The sequence below is a fragment of the Cygnus atratus genome, chromosome 6, assembly GCF_013377495.2.
Source record: "Cygnus atratus isolate AKBS03 ecotype Queensland, Australia chromosome 6, CAtr_DNAZoo_HiC_assembly, whole genome shotgun sequence".
Classification (NCBI taxonomy): Eukaryota; Metazoa; Chordata; class Aves; order Anseriformes; family Anatidae; genus Cygnus; species Cygnus atratus.
The window spans coordinates 29217724-29238677 of record NC_066367.1 but is presented as its reverse complement, the minus strand read 5'-3'; the positions used below and the strand labels follow the sequence as shown (position 1 = coordinate 29238677).

The 20954-nt window shown below is 50.7% G+C and overlaps 1 protein-coding gene across 1 annotated transcript in view; it reads left to right on the top strand.

Annotated features, from left to right (window-relative positions):
• Positions 1-20954, top strand: part of MARCHF4 (membrane associated ring-CH-type finger 4) — an 88883-nt gene that overhangs the window by 48889 nt on the left and 19040 nt on the right. The window contains exons 2-3 of the mRNA XM_035571075.2: positions 11132-11287; positions 19750-19942. Coding sequence (XP_035426968.1) covers positions 11132-11287; positions 19750-19942 — 349 coding nt within the window. The remainder of the gene's footprint in view (positions 1-11131; positions 11288-19749; positions 19943-20954) is intronic.

Below are 20954 nucleotides of genomic sequence, written 5' to 3'. Positions count from 1 at the left end.
AAAGAACAAGACAGCCTCTCTAGCCTGCTGCTGACAGAACTTGTCCCTTGGACAATACAGGTCAAGAAGTAGTTCTGTGAAAGCGTGAGAACTGGTTGCTTGGTCTCCTCAAAGAGTACTATTACAGCCCCAAAGCTTACCTTGAATAACCCATCTGCTCTGATGTAGACCCATCCCAAGCAGTTACTGAGCAGCAAGACCTTAGAGAAGATCTGAAGAAGAGGATGTTTCAGCCAAACCCTAATGCACCCTGCTTTCTGCTCTTAAAGGGTATACATGGGATGCTCAGGTTCATCTAATAATGAGGGACCAGGCTGGGGAAATGAGACTAATGACATGACACAAGTGTCTTTAATAACTAAATTAAGGAGAAGTCTTTGGTGGAAGTCCTGAGACCCATTTTGGATGTGTGTGGTGTTGCAGCAGCTGCAGGCTGGCACTTTGTGAAAGCTTGCACGGCATCAGGGAAGATATTATTTTGGAAACAAAATATTAAAAAATCATCTGCTACTGCCCATCCCCTTCAATGAGAACACAGAAATCAGACTTAAGGATTTGTGTGTGAATGTATTGAACAAGAAAAGCCCCTGACTACATGGATATGCAATACTACGATAGCTTCTTTTCCCTCAGAGGATCATTTCCCTTCCATACAACATTGGCAGGGCTCTGAAGGACTTTCCATGTAAACAGGTGGACAGGGCTGCCCCATTACTCAAGGCCAGGACATGCTCTGACTGCCGTGGCAGCAAATGCATGCCAGCAGAGCTCATTTTCCCCACAGTCTGGTGGCTGGCCACATTTAATCACCTGCACTTCAACAGCCTCACTTATTCAAGATTTCAAAGCCCCCAACAAATGCTGATAAATGAAGCCTCCGATCGGCTGTGTGCAGTGGATAAGCATCATTATCCCTGGATAAAGCCAGGATCAGGGTATGGAAATTGCCCCAAACCCAACGCCACTGGAGCTGCAGGAGGGGCTGGGGCCTGCCCATGTTGGGCCCTGCCCATGTTGGCATGGGGGCACTGCAGGCCATGAGGAGAGCTCATGGCTGCCAAAGCTCTTTGCCATTCCCACAGCATCGCCGTGGAGGGTGATGGCTGGTAATGAGTTTCTTTAGTCTTGCCTGAGTGCTTTCAGCTCTGCAGACACAACTTCTCAGTGTTCAGCACCAAAGAGCAGATGAGTAGCTGATTACACGCTACCTTGCCCTGAACACAAATCTTCACAATTAGTGGGACTTCTCTAGGTAATACACATCTGTGAATAGCGATCATTTCTCTGCTCATCTCTTTACCAATTCCAGTTCTGCGAAGGCTGGTGAAAAAGATACAGTAACTTGCAAAAACCTCTTAAAATCCTTCTAGAATAACAAAGTGCAGGAGAGGTGCACTCACAGATCTCAGGGCCCTGTCAGGCCCCACCTCTCAAGCCTGTCAGCTGGGCCCATGTCAACCTCATGAAGTGCAACAAGGCCTAGTGCAAGGTCCTGCACAATGGTCGGGGATATCTCAAACATAAATACAGGCCGGGCGATGAGTGGATTGAGAGCAGTCCTGAGGAGAAGGACTTGGGGGTACTGGTGGATGGAAATCTCAACATGAGGTGGCAATGTGCGCTTGCAGCCCAGAAAGCCAGCCGTATCCTGGGTTGCACCAAAAGCAGCGTGGCCAGCAGTGCAAGGGAGGTGATTGTCCCCCTCTGCTCTGCTCTCATGAGACACCTTCTGGAGCACTGCGTTCAGCTCTGGAGCCCCGAGCACATGAAGGACATGGAAGTGTTGGAAGAAGTCCAGAGGAGGGCCACAAGGATGATCAAGTGGCTGGAGCCTCCTATGAAGACAGGCTGAGGGAGTTCAGCGTGGAGAAGAGAGCAGTCCAGGGAGACCTTATAACGGCCTTCCGTTACCTAAAGGGGCTACAGAAAAGCTGAGGAGGGACCCTTTGTCAGGGAGTGTAGTGATAGGACAAAGGGTCTTTAAAAAGTCTTTAAAATGAAAGAGGGAAGGTTTAGATTAGATATAAGGAAGAAATCCTTTACTATGAGGGTGGTGAGGCACTGGAACAGGTTGTCCAGAGACTTTGTGGATGTCCCATCCCTGGAAGTGTTCAAGGTTGGATGGGGTTTGAGCAACCTGATCTTGTGAGAGGTGTCCCTGCTCTTGGCAAGGGGTTTTGAACTACACAATCTTTCAGGTGCCTCCTAACCCAAACCATTCTGTGATTCTATGATTTCAGTGCTTGGGACTTCCAGCCCTGGCTTTCCAGGCCAACTAACTCAGAAAAAAAAAATTAAATCTTGAATTTCTACATATTTCTTGTTCATCTTTCCCAGCCATTTCACCCCATGGCCATTTTGCTCCCAGGGAAAAGTGATGAGAACAGCATCCGTCTTCCCTCTTCTCTCTCTGACAGGCCAGCTAGTGACCTGCTTGCAGACCAGCAGCAGCCTGAGATGCTGGTGTTGTGTGGGAAGCAGCCACAGCTCTCACTGTCACCCATCTTTAACACCTGGTAGCTGGGATGAGACTTTTGGGTAAGAGTGTTAAATGTGGGAAGAAAGGAAAAAAAAGTGTTGCTTTTAGCTCAGTGCCCCAAGAAGTGGGGTAGGGTGGCTGGGAAGGATGATGCCGGACATTGCCAAGGCAAAAGAAAAGCCCAGCCAGGATGAGGCACTTGGACATTCCCTGTGCAGGGACACAACTTGCTAAGGTAACTGCAAGTTTTTATGGAGCAGATGTGTTGCTTTGGAGGAAAGCAGCCTAATTCCTAGCTAAGGAATATGTGGGAAGGCCCTTCGCAGCCCAGAGACTGAATTAAATAATCTAATCCAGGTGTGGCAGGAGAAACCTCACATGGCAGAAAAGGGTTCCATATCTGATAGAGCAAAACCTATGGGGAGGGAGCAGAAGTGATCAGATAGTGTACAATAAAGACCAACAACAGAGAGGCTAATAATTCATATTTCAATAGGGCATCTTTCACGCTGAAGGATACAAATGAGTTTTTCCTTTTGGCCACTGTTTGAAATTCAGCCACCTCTGGAGCGGAACATAGCCATGCATAACATCTGACACTGCCTCAATGTTGATGTATCTGTTAATATGCAAATTGCCAATCAGTATATCTTCAAAAGGTTATTGCAGAGTCAGATAATAAATCAGCCCTATGTAATGCTTATTATCTGTATGCTGACAGTGCCAAAACCTCGGAGTCGTGGCATTGTTTATGTATACACACGTCTCTGTGTGTCATTCAGTATGCCTGATATTGTTCTTCTGCAAAAGGAGGACCAAAAGAAAGAAATAGAAAATGGCCTTTGTAGCCCACTTCACTGGAGTTATGGCTGTTCTGACATTAGTTTCTGCCTTTTCTCCTCTCTGTTTTATACTGTCTGCAAAAGGGAAGGCTGCCTGCATTCTCCAGGTGGAGGAGGAAAACACAAGGCTTTCCACCAGAAGGCATATGGAGGCAAAGGCTAAAACATGTAGATTCACATAGCTTTGGATACAGGAGGTCTTTGGCCAGGGCAGCATCAGAAAACCAGAATTAGTGTAGTGCAGCTTCTCCCAGCACAGCACATCTGGCACCTTCATTCGGTCCTCTTGAGCTTCTCTCAGCTGGAAAGTTGTCATGTGAGGCGAGGGGATTTGGGGATTGAGCCTCCCGTTCTCCTTTCCCATGGTCTATTTTTGCTGTCGTCACCACAGACAACTCCCACGCTGTCCTACAGCTCCTTCCCCCGACCCCACCAGGAGGTGTGACCGACGCTGGTTGGTGTGGCCCACTCTGGTTCTTGCGGGGCATCCACCACCAGAGAACGGATGCATCCCGTGGACAGCAGCTGACCACATCGGCGGGTACCTGGTGGGGAACTGGCTGGTTTCTAGCCCACTGACAGGAAAGGCAGCTCGGCCTCGTGCGGTAGCTACAGCGTTTCCAAAAGAGCTGCCTCTGCCTCTGGTGCATATTCATGCCAGCAAGTGTTTTGACTTTTCTCCAAACATTTAAGTGACCTTCTGGCAAGATCTGAAGGCTGGGCTCTACAGCTCCATCACCTACAGTCCCCAAGAGCCAGGATCCTCCCTCCCACTGCTTTCCTGGTGTATTTTAGTTCAGCATCTCTGCTTGCAGGGCTGCCTGGGACTTTAAAAAGAAATGCCTTCCCCACTAAGATACTCTGTAGTAATAAGGAACTTGATCTCACACAAATTGGGATGTTCTGAGAACTGTTTTAATTTCTGCTAATCGGCAAATGAAAAATGAATTACTTCAGATGTCATGTACTGCCGCGTGAACCTCGTAACGTTTGGAAAAGCTGTAACAGAGTTACCCAGTAATTGAAGGGCTTTACATGAGTGAACTTTGTAATTGCGTATTCTTCTCCTTGGCTCTGGAAGGCAGAAAGGAAAAGCAGATCAGGCCTTGTTTTAATGAAACAGTTGAGTCCCACAGTGCTACCAAAGCTAAAAGTAACTAAACTGCTCGCGTTATTAGGTATTGCAGCTCCCTACACCAGGGCATGTTGAGCCCCAGCACCCCTGGGTGCACCCCAGACCAGCTCCCAGCTGGGATATGCTGGGAGCACTGGGAAGATCCTCTGTGCTTTTGTCTTCACACTGTTACTGGGTTCCTCTTATTTAACGTGCATGCAGATCCATTGGTCCCCTGCTCTTTGTCCGGGCTGGGGGCCACTTGAGGTTGCAATGTCAAGCAAGGGCAAATATTGCAGAATAGGGATTCTCTCAGCTGTTATGGTAAAAGGTTTTTCAGCTTTCTTAGGAAAAAAAAAATCTATTGCTGTTTATTTCTCTATCTTTGAAAGCGGGGTCTATCATCTGAAGAATCCAAGCAGCATCTATTTCTGTGGATACTCCACGGCTGCTCCTTAGTGGCTGATGGCATAACGTTGTCTGAGATGGCCATTAGCTGAGTGTCTTTATGAACAGCTTCCCGGGGAAGTAGCTGCAAAGTTCAATTTGCTGAATTATGAGCACATCTCTGAGAAGAATTGCATTATATGGTACTTGCATGCTGAAAGCATTAACTTTATACTTTGAACTTTTAAAATACTCATTGATGGATCTGATGAGGATTGAAGAAGTAGAAAGGTGAAGGTCTCAATGGATTAGAGATAATAAGGAATAATTGCTATCTTTTTTCCAAGAAAAAGAAGTGGTATACTTAGTAGAATTCTATTTTCCCGAGGCTTTTTCACTAGAGAAAAAAAAAAAAAGAAAAAAAAAAGCCATTTGTATAAAAAAATTAATGGAAAATCTCTGTAATTGGTACAAACCATAACTTAAGGGCACTTGATTTGTGCTGAAGAGCTATTTGGCTTCATGGAGTCGCATCAGATTTACCCCAGCATCCTTGGGAGGTACACTCTTGTATCTCATGCAGAATAAATGTAAGTGTTGTCTAAAATACTTTATTTTTTAATTAAGAAGAAGCAGAGTGAAACAACAGTGAATTTCTCTTTCAGAAGAGACTAGATCATTCTGTCTCACAAAATGGATGTGGTCCACAAAAAAAACCTCTGGAAGTTTAAAACCTGGGTGAAAGCCCAGGAGCTATAGACTAGGACACTTCTCGGTGCTGAGACAGCTCCCGCTCTGTATTCAGCGCGAGTCTGCAGCTGAACTCGCTCCAACACCCAGGAGCTCAGGGGTGTTCAGGTAGCTTGATTTCACATGCGCTGCACCGTGATTTCTGTGCACCGAAGGCACTTCACTTAATCGGTGCTATTATCACACCTGATGAGGCACAGCAGGTGATATTTGAGATGCTTGCCTTTTGATTCCTTGCAACTGAGCAACATTTAGTAAGAATTGCTTAAATCAGCTAATCAAAAACAAGTTCAATGACATTAGGATGAAGTGGGCTTCAGAACACCTAAGCAAAGTTATTTATCTTGTGGAAATCCTTCTTTAGAAGGAAAAGCAAATAATTCCCAATGTGATCTATAAGCTCTCTGCTCTTTGGGCAATGGATAAGCAGATGTAGTTCCTGAAAATCCTTTTGTTATTCCATATTTCAGGCAGTGTTTGAGTTTGTTCTTGTGGAACAGATCTTATAACCCTGTACAGCCTGGAGCCTGCCTCCTGGAGCCAGGGAAGCGGGATGGTGGGGCTGCTAGCGGGTGGGATTTTGGTGCTGGTGCATGCAGTCGACAGTAAGGCACAGGGCTTCCTTGGGGGTGACAGCAGCTTGCCCAGAAATCCACATTTGACCCCCCTTCCCAGCAATGGGGGTGGCCCAAAGGGACCCTTAGGGACTGTCCTCCCCTCTCCCTCCTTCAGCAGGGGCTGTCCCGGAGCAAAACCAGCCCCCCGCATCCCCACTGCCCCCCTTTCGCAGCTGGGTGGGGTTTGCATCGCTCTCTGCCCTTCACCTTCACCAGCCTGAAACCAGGGTGTCAAAATCCTCCAGAGCCCATTGAATGAAAAACACCCTGTGATTCTCTGCTGCTTGGAAAAATGTGTGTTTTCTGCTGCTTTAAAGTGCTTCTCCTTAAAGGAAATTGATGTTAAGCCATGAGACACCTGGTCCCACCTCCCTCTGGCCTTTCCCAGAGGAGGCAGGGATGCGTCCAGAGCTGGTGCGCTGTGCCTGCCTGCAGGCAAACGCATCGGCAAGTTACTGTCAGCTAAATATTGAAACAGCTAGACCGAGCTCTTTTTCTTTCTTTGTTTCTTTTTTTTTTTTTTTTCAATGGGAAGGGATAGGACCATGTCCAGATATTTCACACTAAACTCCACGATGCTCCGGCTTCATTTTCCTGTTTCTGAGGCATTGCAGAATGGCCCCCAGCCCCCTGACAGCTGGCACGGGGCTCCCGGGAGCTGCCTCCAGCTGCTTTCCGTGAAAAGCCAGCGAGGGAGCGAGGGCAGAGCACCAATGTGCTGGGCTTTCTGCACCGAGCACTGCATCTGCTTTAACCACAAAAAAGCAGAGCTGTGCCCCCCTGCACCCACTGCAGCTCCCTAGGCTGCTGTACCCCCTTGTGTCTGCTCCCTTGCACTGTCACGGGGATGAGGAGCCCCAGGAGGGCACCTACATATTTCTGTGCCAGAGCCCTGTATGGGTGCTGCTCCTGGCAGCATCAGTACTCCCAGGCCAAAATCCCACACCAAAACCTTCAGCTGGGCAGCCACGGGCTGAAAACCTTTCCTCTGAGGCTGTGCATGCCCTTTTGGCCTCCCAATACCTTTCACCCCCATCCAGCCCCAAGCTGGAGGGCAATGGTTATCCTTCAGGGCAAGGCTCCCATGGCTTGCAGACCCGGCCGCAAGGCTGGGAACCATTTAGGGGTCCTGGAGAGGTGCCACCCATCTGCCACCCATGTGGCTGTGCTTGGTGATGTCCCAGCAATGTGGGAGACATCAGCATCGCTGGGTCCACACTTAGCATCAATCTCTGACAATACCAGAGAATTTCATTCAACACACACACACATATATATATATATCCTTTAATAGTTGAGAGAGAAAGCACAATGGAAACATGTGGCTTCAGGTTTTCGGAGGTAGTTATTAAGTGTCCCCTGTTGTCTGTTACCGGCTGGCACAGCGCTCGCACACGGGAGGGGACACACAGGAAGCATTTGAGATGCTGGTAGCAATGCTTTTGTTTAGGTTTAAAAGGATGGAGGGGCAGTTCCTGTAAGTGAGTGTGAAGACAGAGCGATTATTAGCACATATTTATTGGAGTTTACCAGCTCTGTAACAATGGGTTTCTCTTTGCCATCAGACTTAATTCCTCTGTAATTATGTTCCTAATATAGAAATCATTTGGCATTTATTTGCCATAATAAAACTTCCCATTGCATTTAAATTCAATGTGAAGTTAAGTGTATTTAGGAGACTCAGCTGAAGACCTGAAATTAAATATTCTTGGTTTCCTTTTCCAAATGAGACAAACTCAGACGAACGCTAGCAGTCAGGTCCATGTGTGCAGCTGCTCCTGTGAGGTGCTGCATGCGCATACCCAACGGGAGGTGGTAGCCCTGCTTCCCCCTGCCCTGCTCTTCCCTGGGGCACTCATCCTGCAGGCGATGCTAACAACCGATGCTACTTTTTAGAGCTGAGCAGGGAGAAGGCTCAGCTGAGGAAACACTGCAGGTGTTAGGACCACCACCAGCCGTCCCAGTTAGCAGTACAGCTTGCACTGGTTTTCAAACTGCTGGCTGCAGTAGCCGGGGTAGCAGGAGGGTGTGAACAGGGCTCTTCCCAGCCGAGCCGGCACGAGGTTGACTCTGATGTAGGTCAGCACGGCTGGGGCTGGAAGAGCCCAGAAGGCCACGTCCTTGCCCAATGCCACCGCCGGCTGGTGGGTGAGCAGCCACAGCTTTGGCAGCAGCCTGCGGGTGGGCTCCCAGCACTGGTAAATGACAAATAAAATGGCCAGGGCAACACACTGCCATCAGCATGCAGGAGCGCTGACGCTGGTCCTGACGTCAGTATTTTCTCCCTGGATATATCGAGCGTCAGAAGCGCGCGCTGGCAGCAATGTTTTTCCCATCCTTTCTCAGAATTCCTCCCGACAGGCTGAGAATAGCAGGGCCCAGGCGATCCTTAACCACTCTGGTGTGCTGCAACGGGCTCCGAGAGGGATTTTGTAGGGAGAGGGCAGAGCTGGGACGGCCCCGGTTCATCTCCAGCACTATGCTCCTCCCCGGGGTGAAGCCAGGTCAGCCTGGCCTCGCCTTGCTGCACCTGAAGACAAGCTCCCGTCTTGGATAACAAAAAGCAAGGCAGGTGAATTCAAAGCCTGCTTGGTTGTTTCAGGGGGACAAGACGGTACTGAGCAAGCTGAGGATGGATGAGCCAGGGAGCATTTCTCCACCAGCTGCTGCCAAAGCCAACATGCTGCTTAGGCTGATCCGAGCGACAGGATGTAACTCTACAAAAGGAAAACTGCCAAAATAATTAAAAAAAAAAAAAAAGTGTTGGGAACGATTTTCTCCCTTCAAAGAGTCTTTGGAGAACAGTCTTCAAACGGGATTGGTGGGAATGCCATTGGCGGAAGCACTGGAGGGAGCGTTGTGCAGAGCCGTCTTCTGTAAACCTGCAGGAACAGACGTGGGGTTTAATTCCCACCTCTCGGGGCTGCGATCTGTGCCTCGCTTTGGGCTTGCTTTTGTGCCCGCGTTCTTCTTAGCAGAGGTCCCTGCGCAGTGATTCCTCCGTGCCAGTCACAGCCAATGGACCGTTCCTAAGCTGGCTGTGCAGCCAGCGACAAGGCTCCTTCCCCTCTGCTGTACAAAGGATTTATTCCTTTAATATGCCCCCGGTGTTTATTCTTCTGCTGGTACAGGAGCGCCTGTGCACGCGTGTGCATGCGGCGGTGCTTTACGAACGCCTGCTGTGGACAGAATTGGGCTTCACAGTATGCAAAAATAGCTGTGTGCCACACGCAAGGATATAATACTTCACACGGCTGGGGAAAATGTGATAAATCAGGTCTGTGCTGGATTTGCAAAAATCAAGAAATTGGGGGTTTCATCTCCACGGTCAGCCCTGAGCTCCTGCGGCAGGTGGCGGGGCTGTCTGGGATGCAGCATCCCGGTTAGGCGAGGGGGACAAGGTCCCCACAGCGGTGTGGGATGTTTATGGGCATCTCTTGGCTCTGAAGAACTCAGATTTCTTCGTCTCATTTACTACAGAGACCAATAAGACACAGCAAGTCTCCCCTGTGCACCCCCACAGCCTTCACCTGCAGGCTGGGTGTTTATTTCTGCTCCATCCCACCCCGCTTCTGACCCCTCACCACCACTGCCTCCAGCTGCTCGTTAGACAACACCCGGGTCATTCACTTGCTCCGTGGAGCCCCACAGGAGACCCCGGTGTGTGGCGTGGTGTCCTGAAAAAAGTTCACGGATCCTAAAGCCCTCCTTGCTCGCCCCTCTTTTAGTCTCCTCCAGGGTGTGATGGAAATCAGTGACAGGTAGAGCTGAGCCTGGCTTGGTAATGTAAACAGTTATTTACAGTTGTGCTGAAATTTCATGGAAGATGACGTTTTTAGGTCACCTCGCTGAAGCAAATGAAATGATTAATGTGTTTGCATTAGGTTTCATAAAGAAAAGTATCACTCTTGCCCAGCATGACTCGCGGTTCCTCGGGCCCTCAGACCTGACGTGGTGCCCTGAAAGCTAAGGCAGTTTTCCACCGGGTTTAGCAGGAGCAGGATCTGGCCTCCTAACCTCAGGCAGCTGGGGTGGTGGGCATCCTTCGCTGCATCCAGCAGCCTCAGGTGCCAGGCTTTTATCCTGGTGTGCTACTGGTGGTCACAGTGGGGAGGACTGTGGGGCTGATCAGGGTGTGTAAGAAGAAAAATCCTCTCCCTAACACCAGAAGTATGACGCCAGCCTTCCCCATCCTATTGACATTCTCATCCTGCCTTTAAAAGCTTTTAAACCTTGGAGCCCAGCTAAACACACAACTGGGGGCTCTGCTGTGGCTTCTAAACGCGGAGAGGCGGGGGGTAAAACTCTGTTTAGGTTCTTCCCTAAATAAGCAACAGCAAATGACTGTGAAATGGGCTCTGAGCTTGTGTGTGCAGAGGGGAGCGCAGTCCTGCGGTGAACAGGATGACAGCACCTGGTCAGAGGAATATCGGGGTTTGCTGGGTACCCCTGCTTAGAGCTATACCAGGGGCAAGGGAGCGAGGCAGGAGGTCAGGGCTTTGGTCACTGCTCATAAACCAGCGGCCTTGCTCTGGTAGCAGAGAGCCAGAGGCCTGAGCAGTGGCATCCAGTTTCCAGCAGAGCCGCATCCACTCGTTGAGGTCTAGTGTGGATGCTCTGGTGTCTAGTAAGAGCCGTGCTCTCGGAGCTTTTCCGCTAGCAGTGATATTAGGAGTCTCTCACCTATCCAGGTGTTTCTTTGCACAGAAACTGTAAAGGGTGAGTATCTCAGACCTTTACATCTCTGTCAAACTGTGTTGACATCACCCAAGAAGTGTTGGAGGTAAAACTGATGAAAGCAGCCCTATTACTGAAGCCAAACCAGGGGAAACGGGACCAAGGGCGAATGGGTGGCTGAAGGAGCACCTTGGCCAGCTTCTGTGCACGGCCTCCTTGCCGTGTGGGAGGAGGGAGCCCCGCTGATGCCATCTCTCTTTTGCAGGGGGAGTTGCTGAGCCCGTGTCGATGCGACGGATCGGTGAAATGCACGCACCAGCCATGTCTGATCAAATGGATTAGTGAGAGAGGCTGCTGGAGCTGCGAGCTGTGTTACTACAAGTATCACGTCATTGCCATAAGCACAAAGAACCCTCTGCAGGTAAAGGTACTAGAGACATTTCAAAGTCTATTTATTCTTGTTCCTCTTTTTGTTTCTGGGAGCAACTAGGTTTTGCTGGCATGGGTTTTGCCTCCTTGTGCTGTGATCCACACGTCTGAGCCGTGTAGGAAGGGCTGTGGGGGCTGCTCCAACAAAGCCCCACGTCCTGCCTGGTGGTACCGGGGGCATCCCTCAGGGGTCTGCTCTCTCTGACCTTTGACAACTCCCACATCCATTTTCTTCCTGCTTAAAACACCAGTGTGACCATGGTAGTGCTGGAACACCTCACAGCCCTTCAGATGTGTTTATTTTTTGGAGACCACTGGTGTGCCACCATCTCCCAGCACAGATGGGGACACGAATTTGAAAGAGTTATGGGATTTGCTACAACAGGGCACACAGCCTGTGGCAGAGCAGCTGCTTGAGACCCCGCGTGTCTAGAGCTGTGCCACTAGCCCTGACATCCTTCTCCTGGGCCTCCTCTGTGTTGGCGCGAGGGACAGAGGGGGTGGAGGGAGGGCTCTTCCAGCTCTCCTCCTGCCACCCTTTTCACTTCACTGCTCCCCAGGACCAAATATGTCCCAGCACAGTGCTAGAGGTGCTGGCTCTGGTGCTCTGGTCTCTCCAGGCCTGATTCTCAGGTGTGCACACAGCAGGTAAAGCACACCTTGATGTACGTGTCTGTGAAAGGCAGCGGAGGACCCGCCTTCTCTCTCGTGTGAGTTCAAAAGCACTGCAGCTTATTAAATCCCACTGCAGGCTAGTAATTCAAAATCAAGATTCAGAATGGGAGAAAACTGTGTGACTGTTAAAAATGGGATAATTTATCCTTAATAGCTATTGATTTATTGCTGGAGCAACACCTGAAGATGGACTAATTGCTGCATGCCTTCGCTGAGCACCATTAGTGCCTCAGATGTAAGGAAGCATATTAGACTCAGGCACTACTGCTTAATTAGCATCATCTGGACTGGAGAGACATTGCAGCAGCATGCTGTGCTTTAGACACCAGGGCAATGTCTGTACGGATGTCGCTCCATCCAGCACCTGGTTGCATTGGCTCTCTGGTCTTCTCTTTCTCCAACAGCCTTTGCCAGTGATGGTGCCTAGTTTTATGGGGTGGGGGACACACAAATCCCTGCTCTCTTCTCCAAACTGCCCTCTCTGTGTGTCTTTCTCCGGGCCTGAGGTCACTGAACAAAGTGAAGAAAGAGGCACAGCCCTCCAGGGCTCCAGACTGAAATGAAGTAGCAAAATTAGTGGGATGTCATGGGGCAATTTTGCTGGGGGGAAGGAAAAGCCTCCCTGCTCTCTGCTAGTCCCTGCAGCTTCTGATTCAATTTTCCCTGTGCCGTGGCCTGGAGAGATCAGTAGTTTCATCCCGAGCCCCAGACCCAGGGTGCTTTAGTTTCTTGGCTCCAGTAACTCAGAGCAGATTGAAACACAGGGTGGGAGATGTGGACACAGCAGCATTTGTTTATTTCTGGAAAGCTGGTCCATGAGTGCCCTAATGCTTCATGCATCTCAGGCTGGGGGAGCGATGCTGAGCAGTGCTGAAGGCTCGTGGCTGCAGATTTGTGAGCGTGTGTGTGGCCAGCACTGCCTTTGACCTCCGAATGCTCTACATCCTCACACGGCTCAGGGCAACTCAGGACTTTCCTCCTGCTCCCCACTAAAATTTGCTGGAGCAATTCGCAGACCAGCTCCCATCCTACAAATGCATTTCAAAAGCCTGCCCAAAAGATGGCTTTTCCTGGGCTCCCCTGTTAGAAAGTGGTCTGATCTGCTGGCCTTTGCCACGAACATGAAGACTGATTGGCAGGAACGTCCGAGCTAGGGAGCTCAGCTCCGGGAGCGAGACTCCCAGCGGACCGTGCACACGTCCTGCTCTGAGGGCTTCCCGCTGCTGGCTGAGACTTCACAGCGCTTCTCGCAGCAACGCTGGGAGATTTGGCTCAGCAGAGGGTAGGAAGAAGCAACTGGAGTGAAAAGCCACTCGCTCTGGGTTAAATGCAGCATGTGTGGAGCCGCAGCTGTGTGCCCAGGCACCCTGTCTGGTGTCAGCACAAAGGCAATGCTGCGAAGCAGGTGCTACACCAGCACCAGCATGTGAAATCCTGTGGGAACCGGTTCGTGTACGAGACCCGGACTTCCCAAGAGGACTAAGGGGCTTGGGACCCCTTAACCCATCACCATGCACATCACCGTGGTGGTTCTTGCCATCCGCCAGTGCTGCAGCATGGGTGGGTGGGGAGTGTGTCCTTTCTGCTCAGCCTTCTCCCCACGTGTGGACACCAGGACACGCTGGCATGTCTCTAAGCAAAGCAATAATCCCCGGCCTTTCTTCTTGGGGTCTGCTGGAATTTCTACCCAGCTTTATTCCTCTTCGAAAGCTCTGAATTTCTCAAGCACAGGTTTTGGAAGGTAAATGCTGTAGGAATTCAGGGTCATCTGTTTATTTCAGACCAGCTGTGATACAGGCGAGGCCCACACAAAACTCACCTTTGAGTCAGCTTGGCAAAAGTCAAACGAAGCAGGTTCAGATGATGCTCTGAGCCTGGCTAGATTTTGCCCGGCAAGGTGGCCTGCCTGCCCCCTGTGACTGTCCCTGTGTCCTCTCGTGGGACAGACCACAGGCAGCTGGCAGGCCCTGGGCTCCCTGGGCCATGTCCAACTGGTCAGAGCAGAGCAGCACACCCAACCCCTCCCGTGTTTCCTGGGATGTGCATGGATGTACATAATTCTCTGCTCTTTTTGACATGTGCTGCACATTTTCTGGAGAGCCTAGGAGCACGGCATGGGCCAGGTGTGCACGGCGTGGGCAGAGAAGTTACAGCCAGGGGAGCACGGTTCATACATAATTAACATGGATTCCTTCCAGCCTCCAGGCTTTTGTGCTGTCTCATACCAGAGCGGGGCCTCCAGTCCGGTATTTTGACAGAACAAATCTGTAAATTAACCCCCCAGCCCTGGATTGCTGGGATTTAAGAGCAAAAGTCTTAAAGCAGCAACACTGCAAACCTGCTGAGACTGGAGGATTAAAGTTGTTTGAGAATCTGGCAAGTGTCTTGCCAAGCTGTGGTCAGTCAGCAAGTGAGCAAAAACCTCCCGCTGGCTGTGGGCAATCAGAAGGTCCAGAGCCTTCATCTGTCCGCCCATCTGTCCGTCCATCCATCCATCCATCCATCCATCCATCCATTCCCCCTGTCTTCCAGTCCCTGAGACAGAAGATATGGGCATGGAGGCTCTATACACTCCTCTCCGCCGCAGTATTTGTGCAAAGTCCATGACTTTAATAATGCCCTGAAGGCACAGGGTTTTGGAAGCACGGGATAGCACTGCAGGCATCCTGGTGAAGGTACCTGCTGCAACAGGACTCCACAGTGGATCTCATTCATACAGCTCCTTTGCAGCCACTCCCGAGCCACGTTCATTCTGATGCTCTGATTTTAGCAAATACAAGATCAGTTTGAAACAACTTCCCAGACCTACTGCTGTCTGCAGTCTTGGGGAGTGCAATGCTGCTTCACAGTTGTTATCTCTGACTTTCCCTGTTTTGTGGGTAATTTCAGCTCCAAATGTCCTCAGTTATGGAGTGCTGGGGTTGGGATCCCATCCCAGTTCTCCTCTGGCTCTATCTTGACTTTGGAGATGCTCTGTTAAGAGCTGATGAGTGTTCGTTTATATGGCCTCTTCATCAGGACCCCCACATCTGCAAGAAATGTGGCCGAGGTTCCAAAGTGTTTGAACTTCAGCCTGAACTCCTGAGCTAAAAAGCTTGAGATGAGTTCACTGGGGTCCTGCTTGTCCCAGCTTGCTGGGTCACTTGTCATGAGTATGAGCCCTGGCTGGTGCCTGCGGAGCTCATCCCTCCAGCTGCAGCCTGCAAGCAAGAGACACCATGGGCTGTGGCTCACAACTGGAGCTTTCCAGGATGTCAGTATTGTAGCCTGAATCTTACTGGATGCTCTGGCACACAGAGAAGAGGGAATTTCATCACAGCCCTGGTGCTTTGGTAATGGACCCTCCTTTCTCCCTGCTCTCTTTCCTGCACCTGAATAAGCCAAAGCACCTGTAAATATACAGCAATGAAGCTACCACACTTTTAGGATAAATTTGTTTGGTGGATTCACAAAAAAGTAAAGCCGTCCTCCGAAAGATAATTGAGGAGGCTAGCCAGGGCCTCGGGACAGCATGGAAGAGAGAGCCAGACCTAAGCCGTGATGGGAATGGGCCACTCCATCCTTCCAGGAAAACCTCTGCTTGCTTGTGATCCTGGGTCTGAAGTGAAATCGCTGACTAGCAGAGCTCAGGATGTTAATGATACGTACTAAGGGGACGTGTCAGATACAGCAATAAAAATAAACCGAACTGCCTGAGGCAGGCATGGAGGAGCTCTCAGAGGAGTGTAGGAAGGCTTTTCTAGCAAGCAAGGCTTCTAAGCAAGCTGCTGCAGTAAGACATAGGTATCTTCTGCAGGCAAATATGTGCCTTGGATCTGCTCATGCTGGCGCTTGGAGTCTTTGGAGACTGCTGGTGACAAAGAAAGGGAAATATGGATTAGGCCCTACATACTACATTAATGACATTATTAATTGGTGTTACATTAGCAGTGGGGGTTTTTGGTCACAAGGCTCTGAGCAGAAGCACTGAAGCAAACGGGAACAGGCTTGTCCCAAGTACAAGCCGTCAAGTATGAAACAGTGCAAGAGATCAAGCGTGACATGACAGCCAGGTACCAGTCCTATCCTGGCCTCTAGCTAAGGTTGTCACGGGCCTGGGATCCTAAGAAACCTTTTCTGAGGCATGTGGGACACAGAGGCTTGCAATCCGACCACCTGTAGGGCTTTCCACCTGCCTAAAATCACCGTCTTTATTGGCAACGTGGGTGAGCTGCCAGTTGGTAAAGGTGTGCTTCAGCAAAGCCAGCAGCTATCAGCTGAGAAAGGCAGCGCTCAGTTTAGGTCTCTCCCCTGCAGGGTGGGATTGCTTGACACCGTGACATCGCTAGGATTTGAACTTTCAGCTGGAGATTTTGGGGGGAGTGGACTGTGTCTGCAGCCAGGCATTTGAATAAACAGCCTTGAGGGTTTCAGATGTGCTGCTAAAGGGACTCTGCGGTGTTACTGAGCCCTTTCTTGGCAGCTCTAGCAGTGTCCTACTAAATCCCTGTCTGCTGGCTCTACTAATTGTGGAGTGGGGTTAGGAGAACGGGTGACTTCTACAGCCTGCTATGGAATCTGAAAGGCCCAGTGCTGTGATAGAGATGGGCTCCTAAGGCTGCTGGTGCAGGCATGCATCAGGCCCAGCTCCTGCAGCTAAAACTCATCGTGTTCCACCTCTGAGCAGCTCTTGGACTTTGTCTTGCTCCTTTCTTTCTCTCTGTACAAACCTCTTACCATGGGATGTGTAACAAAATGGAAATAAAAGATGAAAAATAATGACCCCCAGTTATTGGTAGCTTGAGCTAGATGCGTGACACTAAATTGCAGTTCTCAGAATTGCCAGAGAGGAAATACAACATTTATTATGTTGGGGCTTGGGGTTGTTTTCTTTTTTTTTTTTTTTGTCGTTATTTTCCCCAGCGTTCAGCTCTGACCCATTTACCTCTTTGCCAGGGGGTAATCACCTCCTGAACAGAGTGCCACCTCCTGAACAGAGTCAGGACTGCTGCTGTGCATGTCCCTGCCACTTAGTGCCAGCTGCCGGGGGAGAGCCTCTTTCATTACCAGCGCCGAGCAGCACCAGGCAGCAGCCCTGCCTGTGTTCCAGCATCTCTATTCCCATCTGAAGGGAGGTTTGAAGCTGGTGTTCAGGTACAGCTTCTCTGTGCCCTGACCCATATCCCCTTTGAAAGTATATTTAATACCTTATCGATGCCTCTCTGTCTCTGTAAAAGAGTGATGCCAGTTGTACACAGGTGCCAGCTGTAGAAAATATCTCCTTCTTCTTCTTCTCTCTTTAATTGCTACCTTGGAAGGACCTGTTGCTGCCACAGGCCTTGCAGTGTGCCAGACAGATGGTGAGGAGCCAGTCCATTACCTCCTCTCGAGAGAGAAATGATGCAGAATGATTTGGCTGGCACAGGCGCACGCAGGTCAGCATGAGGGACCTGCAGCAAAACCATGGCAGGCAGCACTAGGAAAGGCTCCCTGCGCTCTCATCCCCTCAGCATTTGCCAGAGTTAGTGGAAGGGGAAAGGAGGTCTGGGGAGAGCTGTAAGAGTAAGAGTGCAACCCCACGCACATACCCAACCCAACGCCTCCTCGTGCCTCTCGTCCTGGAGCTCTGCGCTGATGGCACCATTGCGGATTTGCCCTGCCTCTGCTTACGGTGCTGTTGAAGACGATGCTGAAGAGCTGATGGGAGGGCTGTGCAGCTGCTGGTGCCACCCTCAGAATCCCAGTTTGGGGGGGGTGGATGCTGGATCACCCCCTCTTAGTGCCAGCACAGCCTTCACTCCACCTGGTGATGGGAGGGGAGCTGCACGGCTGTGCACCTCTGTGGGCTCCAGCTCGCCTGCACCTCGCCTTCACCCTGCTGTTGGGAACGGCACTGCTGAGCTGCCAGCCCTCAGAGGAGAGCTGTTCGCTACCTCCACTTCTTCACAGCATGAAGGGGCCACTGGTGTGGGTGGCTATGGTGGAAGGACGGAGCAGGCTGGGCTTTTGGCAGAGTGGGAATGGGTTGTTTAAGAGATCACCGTGTGTCCTCAGTGCTGGGCCAGCCACTGGAGTGGATGGCAGAGGGGACTGGGATCGGCCAAGCCCAGGCCTGCCTCAGCAGGGAGCAGCCTCTGCCTCTGCTCAGGAGCTTTACAGCCATCTACTCTGCTCTATGGCCAATATGAAACAAGCTGGTACCACCACCTCATTGATGCTGCACATCCCTGACATATGATGTGGCAGGACGTAAGCCAAGGACGAAGGCTGGCAGAGGTGGACATTTCAGCTCACCTCTGAGCCAAGCCAAGCAATCACCTTCCAGTTGCAACTTGCAGCCCTCAGCATCAGGCTGAAGCTCTCATCTGTTCCTCTTCAAAAGCAGCCCTTTGCAGGGACTGCATTCAGTTCAAGGGTCTGGTAGCAATGCCGTGCATGCCTTTCCCAGCACTACTCACCTTCTTGTCCTTCAAGCAGGGTTCAAAGTCCTCCCTACTTCCCAAAAATATGGGTGACTCCTGGCTGGCCTGGGCATTAAAGAGCAACACAGCAACTGAGCTGCTTTCTTGCCCTGCAAAATGAGGGGATGGGGCTTGACAGGTGACCCTGGTGTCCCAGGATGTGTTTGACAAATGGGCAGGGTGCTCAGGGCTCTCCAGAGCTGCTACCTCACAAGTACACTGAATTTGACCTGAATCCAGGCTAAACATTTTCAGTTCCTCTGAATCCTCTCCACCTGTATGACGTTGAAGTCTACTTTTATTTATCCTACTACCAGTACTACTGAGATTTCAAGGGCATGTATCTTACTGCTAAAGATGGCCTATATACTTTAATGCCAGGAGACACTCTCTCTCCACGGCCTGTTTATGCATTTGATTTCTGATTTGCAGGAGGCATTGTGGACGACGTCCCCAAGTCTTGTCAGAGAAAGCAATTTCAGCTCTTGGTTTTTACTGGGCAGTTCTCTCAGAAGTGTAAATCTGAGTAAGGAGGTTTTATTCTAGATGACACAGAAAAGTCCGGGCTTAGGATATTTATACTGTAGCTTATACAAAGCTATTTGACATATTGAATGGATTTGGGGAAGTTACTTCTATTTTTTTTTCTTCTTCTGAGGAAGAAGCATTGTCGTTTACCTTGGAAAACAGCCTGAATGTGTCATCACCTAAAGGCAGGGAGCCTTGGTGGCAGCAACATGCATTGTTTGTAACATGTTTTGTGGGGTGTGTGTTGCCTCCACAAGATCCTACCTAGTGTTGTGATCCTGTCACATTTCAAAGTGGCACGGAGCCAGTTCATGGCTTACCTGGGAGGCCTCCAGCGGAAAGCATGGCTATCTGAGACACTTCTCATGGTAACAGGATACCCTAGCCAAAACTGGTGTCTGGCCTCCATTTGAGGTAGCAACTGAATGTCCTGGCTTGTGATGGCCATCACAGATCCACTGTTTTGGAGATGTTATTTTCAGGGTCTTTCCCTCAGTCCCTCCTGACTCCTATTGGTCTTTGTGGTTTCCTGGTGAGATGCAGGATTCCTCCCTATTTGCTTTTCAGCAGTGGTGTCAAGAAACATGGGGCCGTGCACTGTCAAACAACTGCCATGCTCCACCCTAGAGGTGGACCAGGTGAAAGCATCTATGTGTAGGATGCACATATAAGTTGCAGGTGATCTTTGGGATCTCCAGAACCACCACCATGAAAAAAAACAGCAGTGTCTATCATGTAACTACTTTCTCCTCTTTTTTCCCTCCTCCCTCCCCCTTGTGCCCTCTCCTCTCCCTGTTGCTGTCCCTTGCAGTGGCAAGCCATCTCTCTGACGGTCATTGAGAAGGTTCAGATAGCAGCGGCCATCCTGGGTTCCCTCTTCCTCATCGCCAGTATCTCGTGGCTCATCTGGTCGACCTTCAGTCCTTCAGCCAAATGGCAGCGCCAGGACCTGCTCTTCCAGATCTGCTATGGAATGTACGGCTTCATGGACATTGTCTGTATAGGTGGGTGAATGCATCTCACGGCACAGCTGAGGGCACCTGCCCACCCGCTCACCGGCAGAGAGGAGTGGGAGATGGTGTGGAGACCCGGCTGGTACAGCTCTGCTCCCGGATTGAACCTCCCCTGCTTTCCCCTCACCCTTCTTTTTTTTTTTTTTTTTTAACACCTTTTTTACAGTGCTCTCTGCTTATATCTGCAGCCCTGGGCTATCTCCTTGGCTGGGCTGGCAGAGGGACCTGCAGCAACCCCAGAGGGAAACAAATCTCTCTTCATTGGGCAGGGGAGTGGGGACAGGCTGGGGAGTATTGATTAACAGTGGGAAAGAAACTCCTTCCTTTCTGGAACAGCTAATTTAGGGACTGCCCTGTGTGTGGGTATGGCAGGGTCCGGCCTGCACCTCACAGCCAGCACCACACTCTCTCCACATGAAGTCCCAACTCCTCAGTCTGGTCTCTCAGCCCGGCAGGGGTGGCTGCCCCTTCTTTGGCCCATCCTGCTGCAAGTCCCCACCAGCCCAGGTCACGGCCCTGCCTGGGTCCTTACCAGGACAAAAAAACTTCTGGCACAGAGCAGCTCTGACAGGAAAGCTGCCCCACTCAGGGCAAGCCCAGACAGAAAAGCAGATGCAGGCACAGGCAGTACCTCCATGTAGGAGGCAGAGCAGCAGAAAGCAGAGCCAGAGGCTGCTTCAGGCACTCCCGCTGACTTGAGCAGGGGGCTGAGGGCCCCACAGGACCCTATGTCTGTGTTGGCCCACACTGGGAGGGAGCCAGATGGCTGTGAAGGCAGGTGTGGGAGGAGGAGGATGGGCTGAGGGCAAGACCTCTGCCCACCCCAAGCAGCCTGGGCCTAGCAGGGTCTTTGAGCTGTAGGCCCAGTGCAGGCCTGCAGGGTTGAGGAGGACCTAGCTGGTGATACCTGAGGGCAGAGGAGCCCACCAGCCAGGCCACTGACAGAGCAGTGGTTACCAAAATAATCAAGTGAACACCAACCACCTCCAAACATGCCACTGAG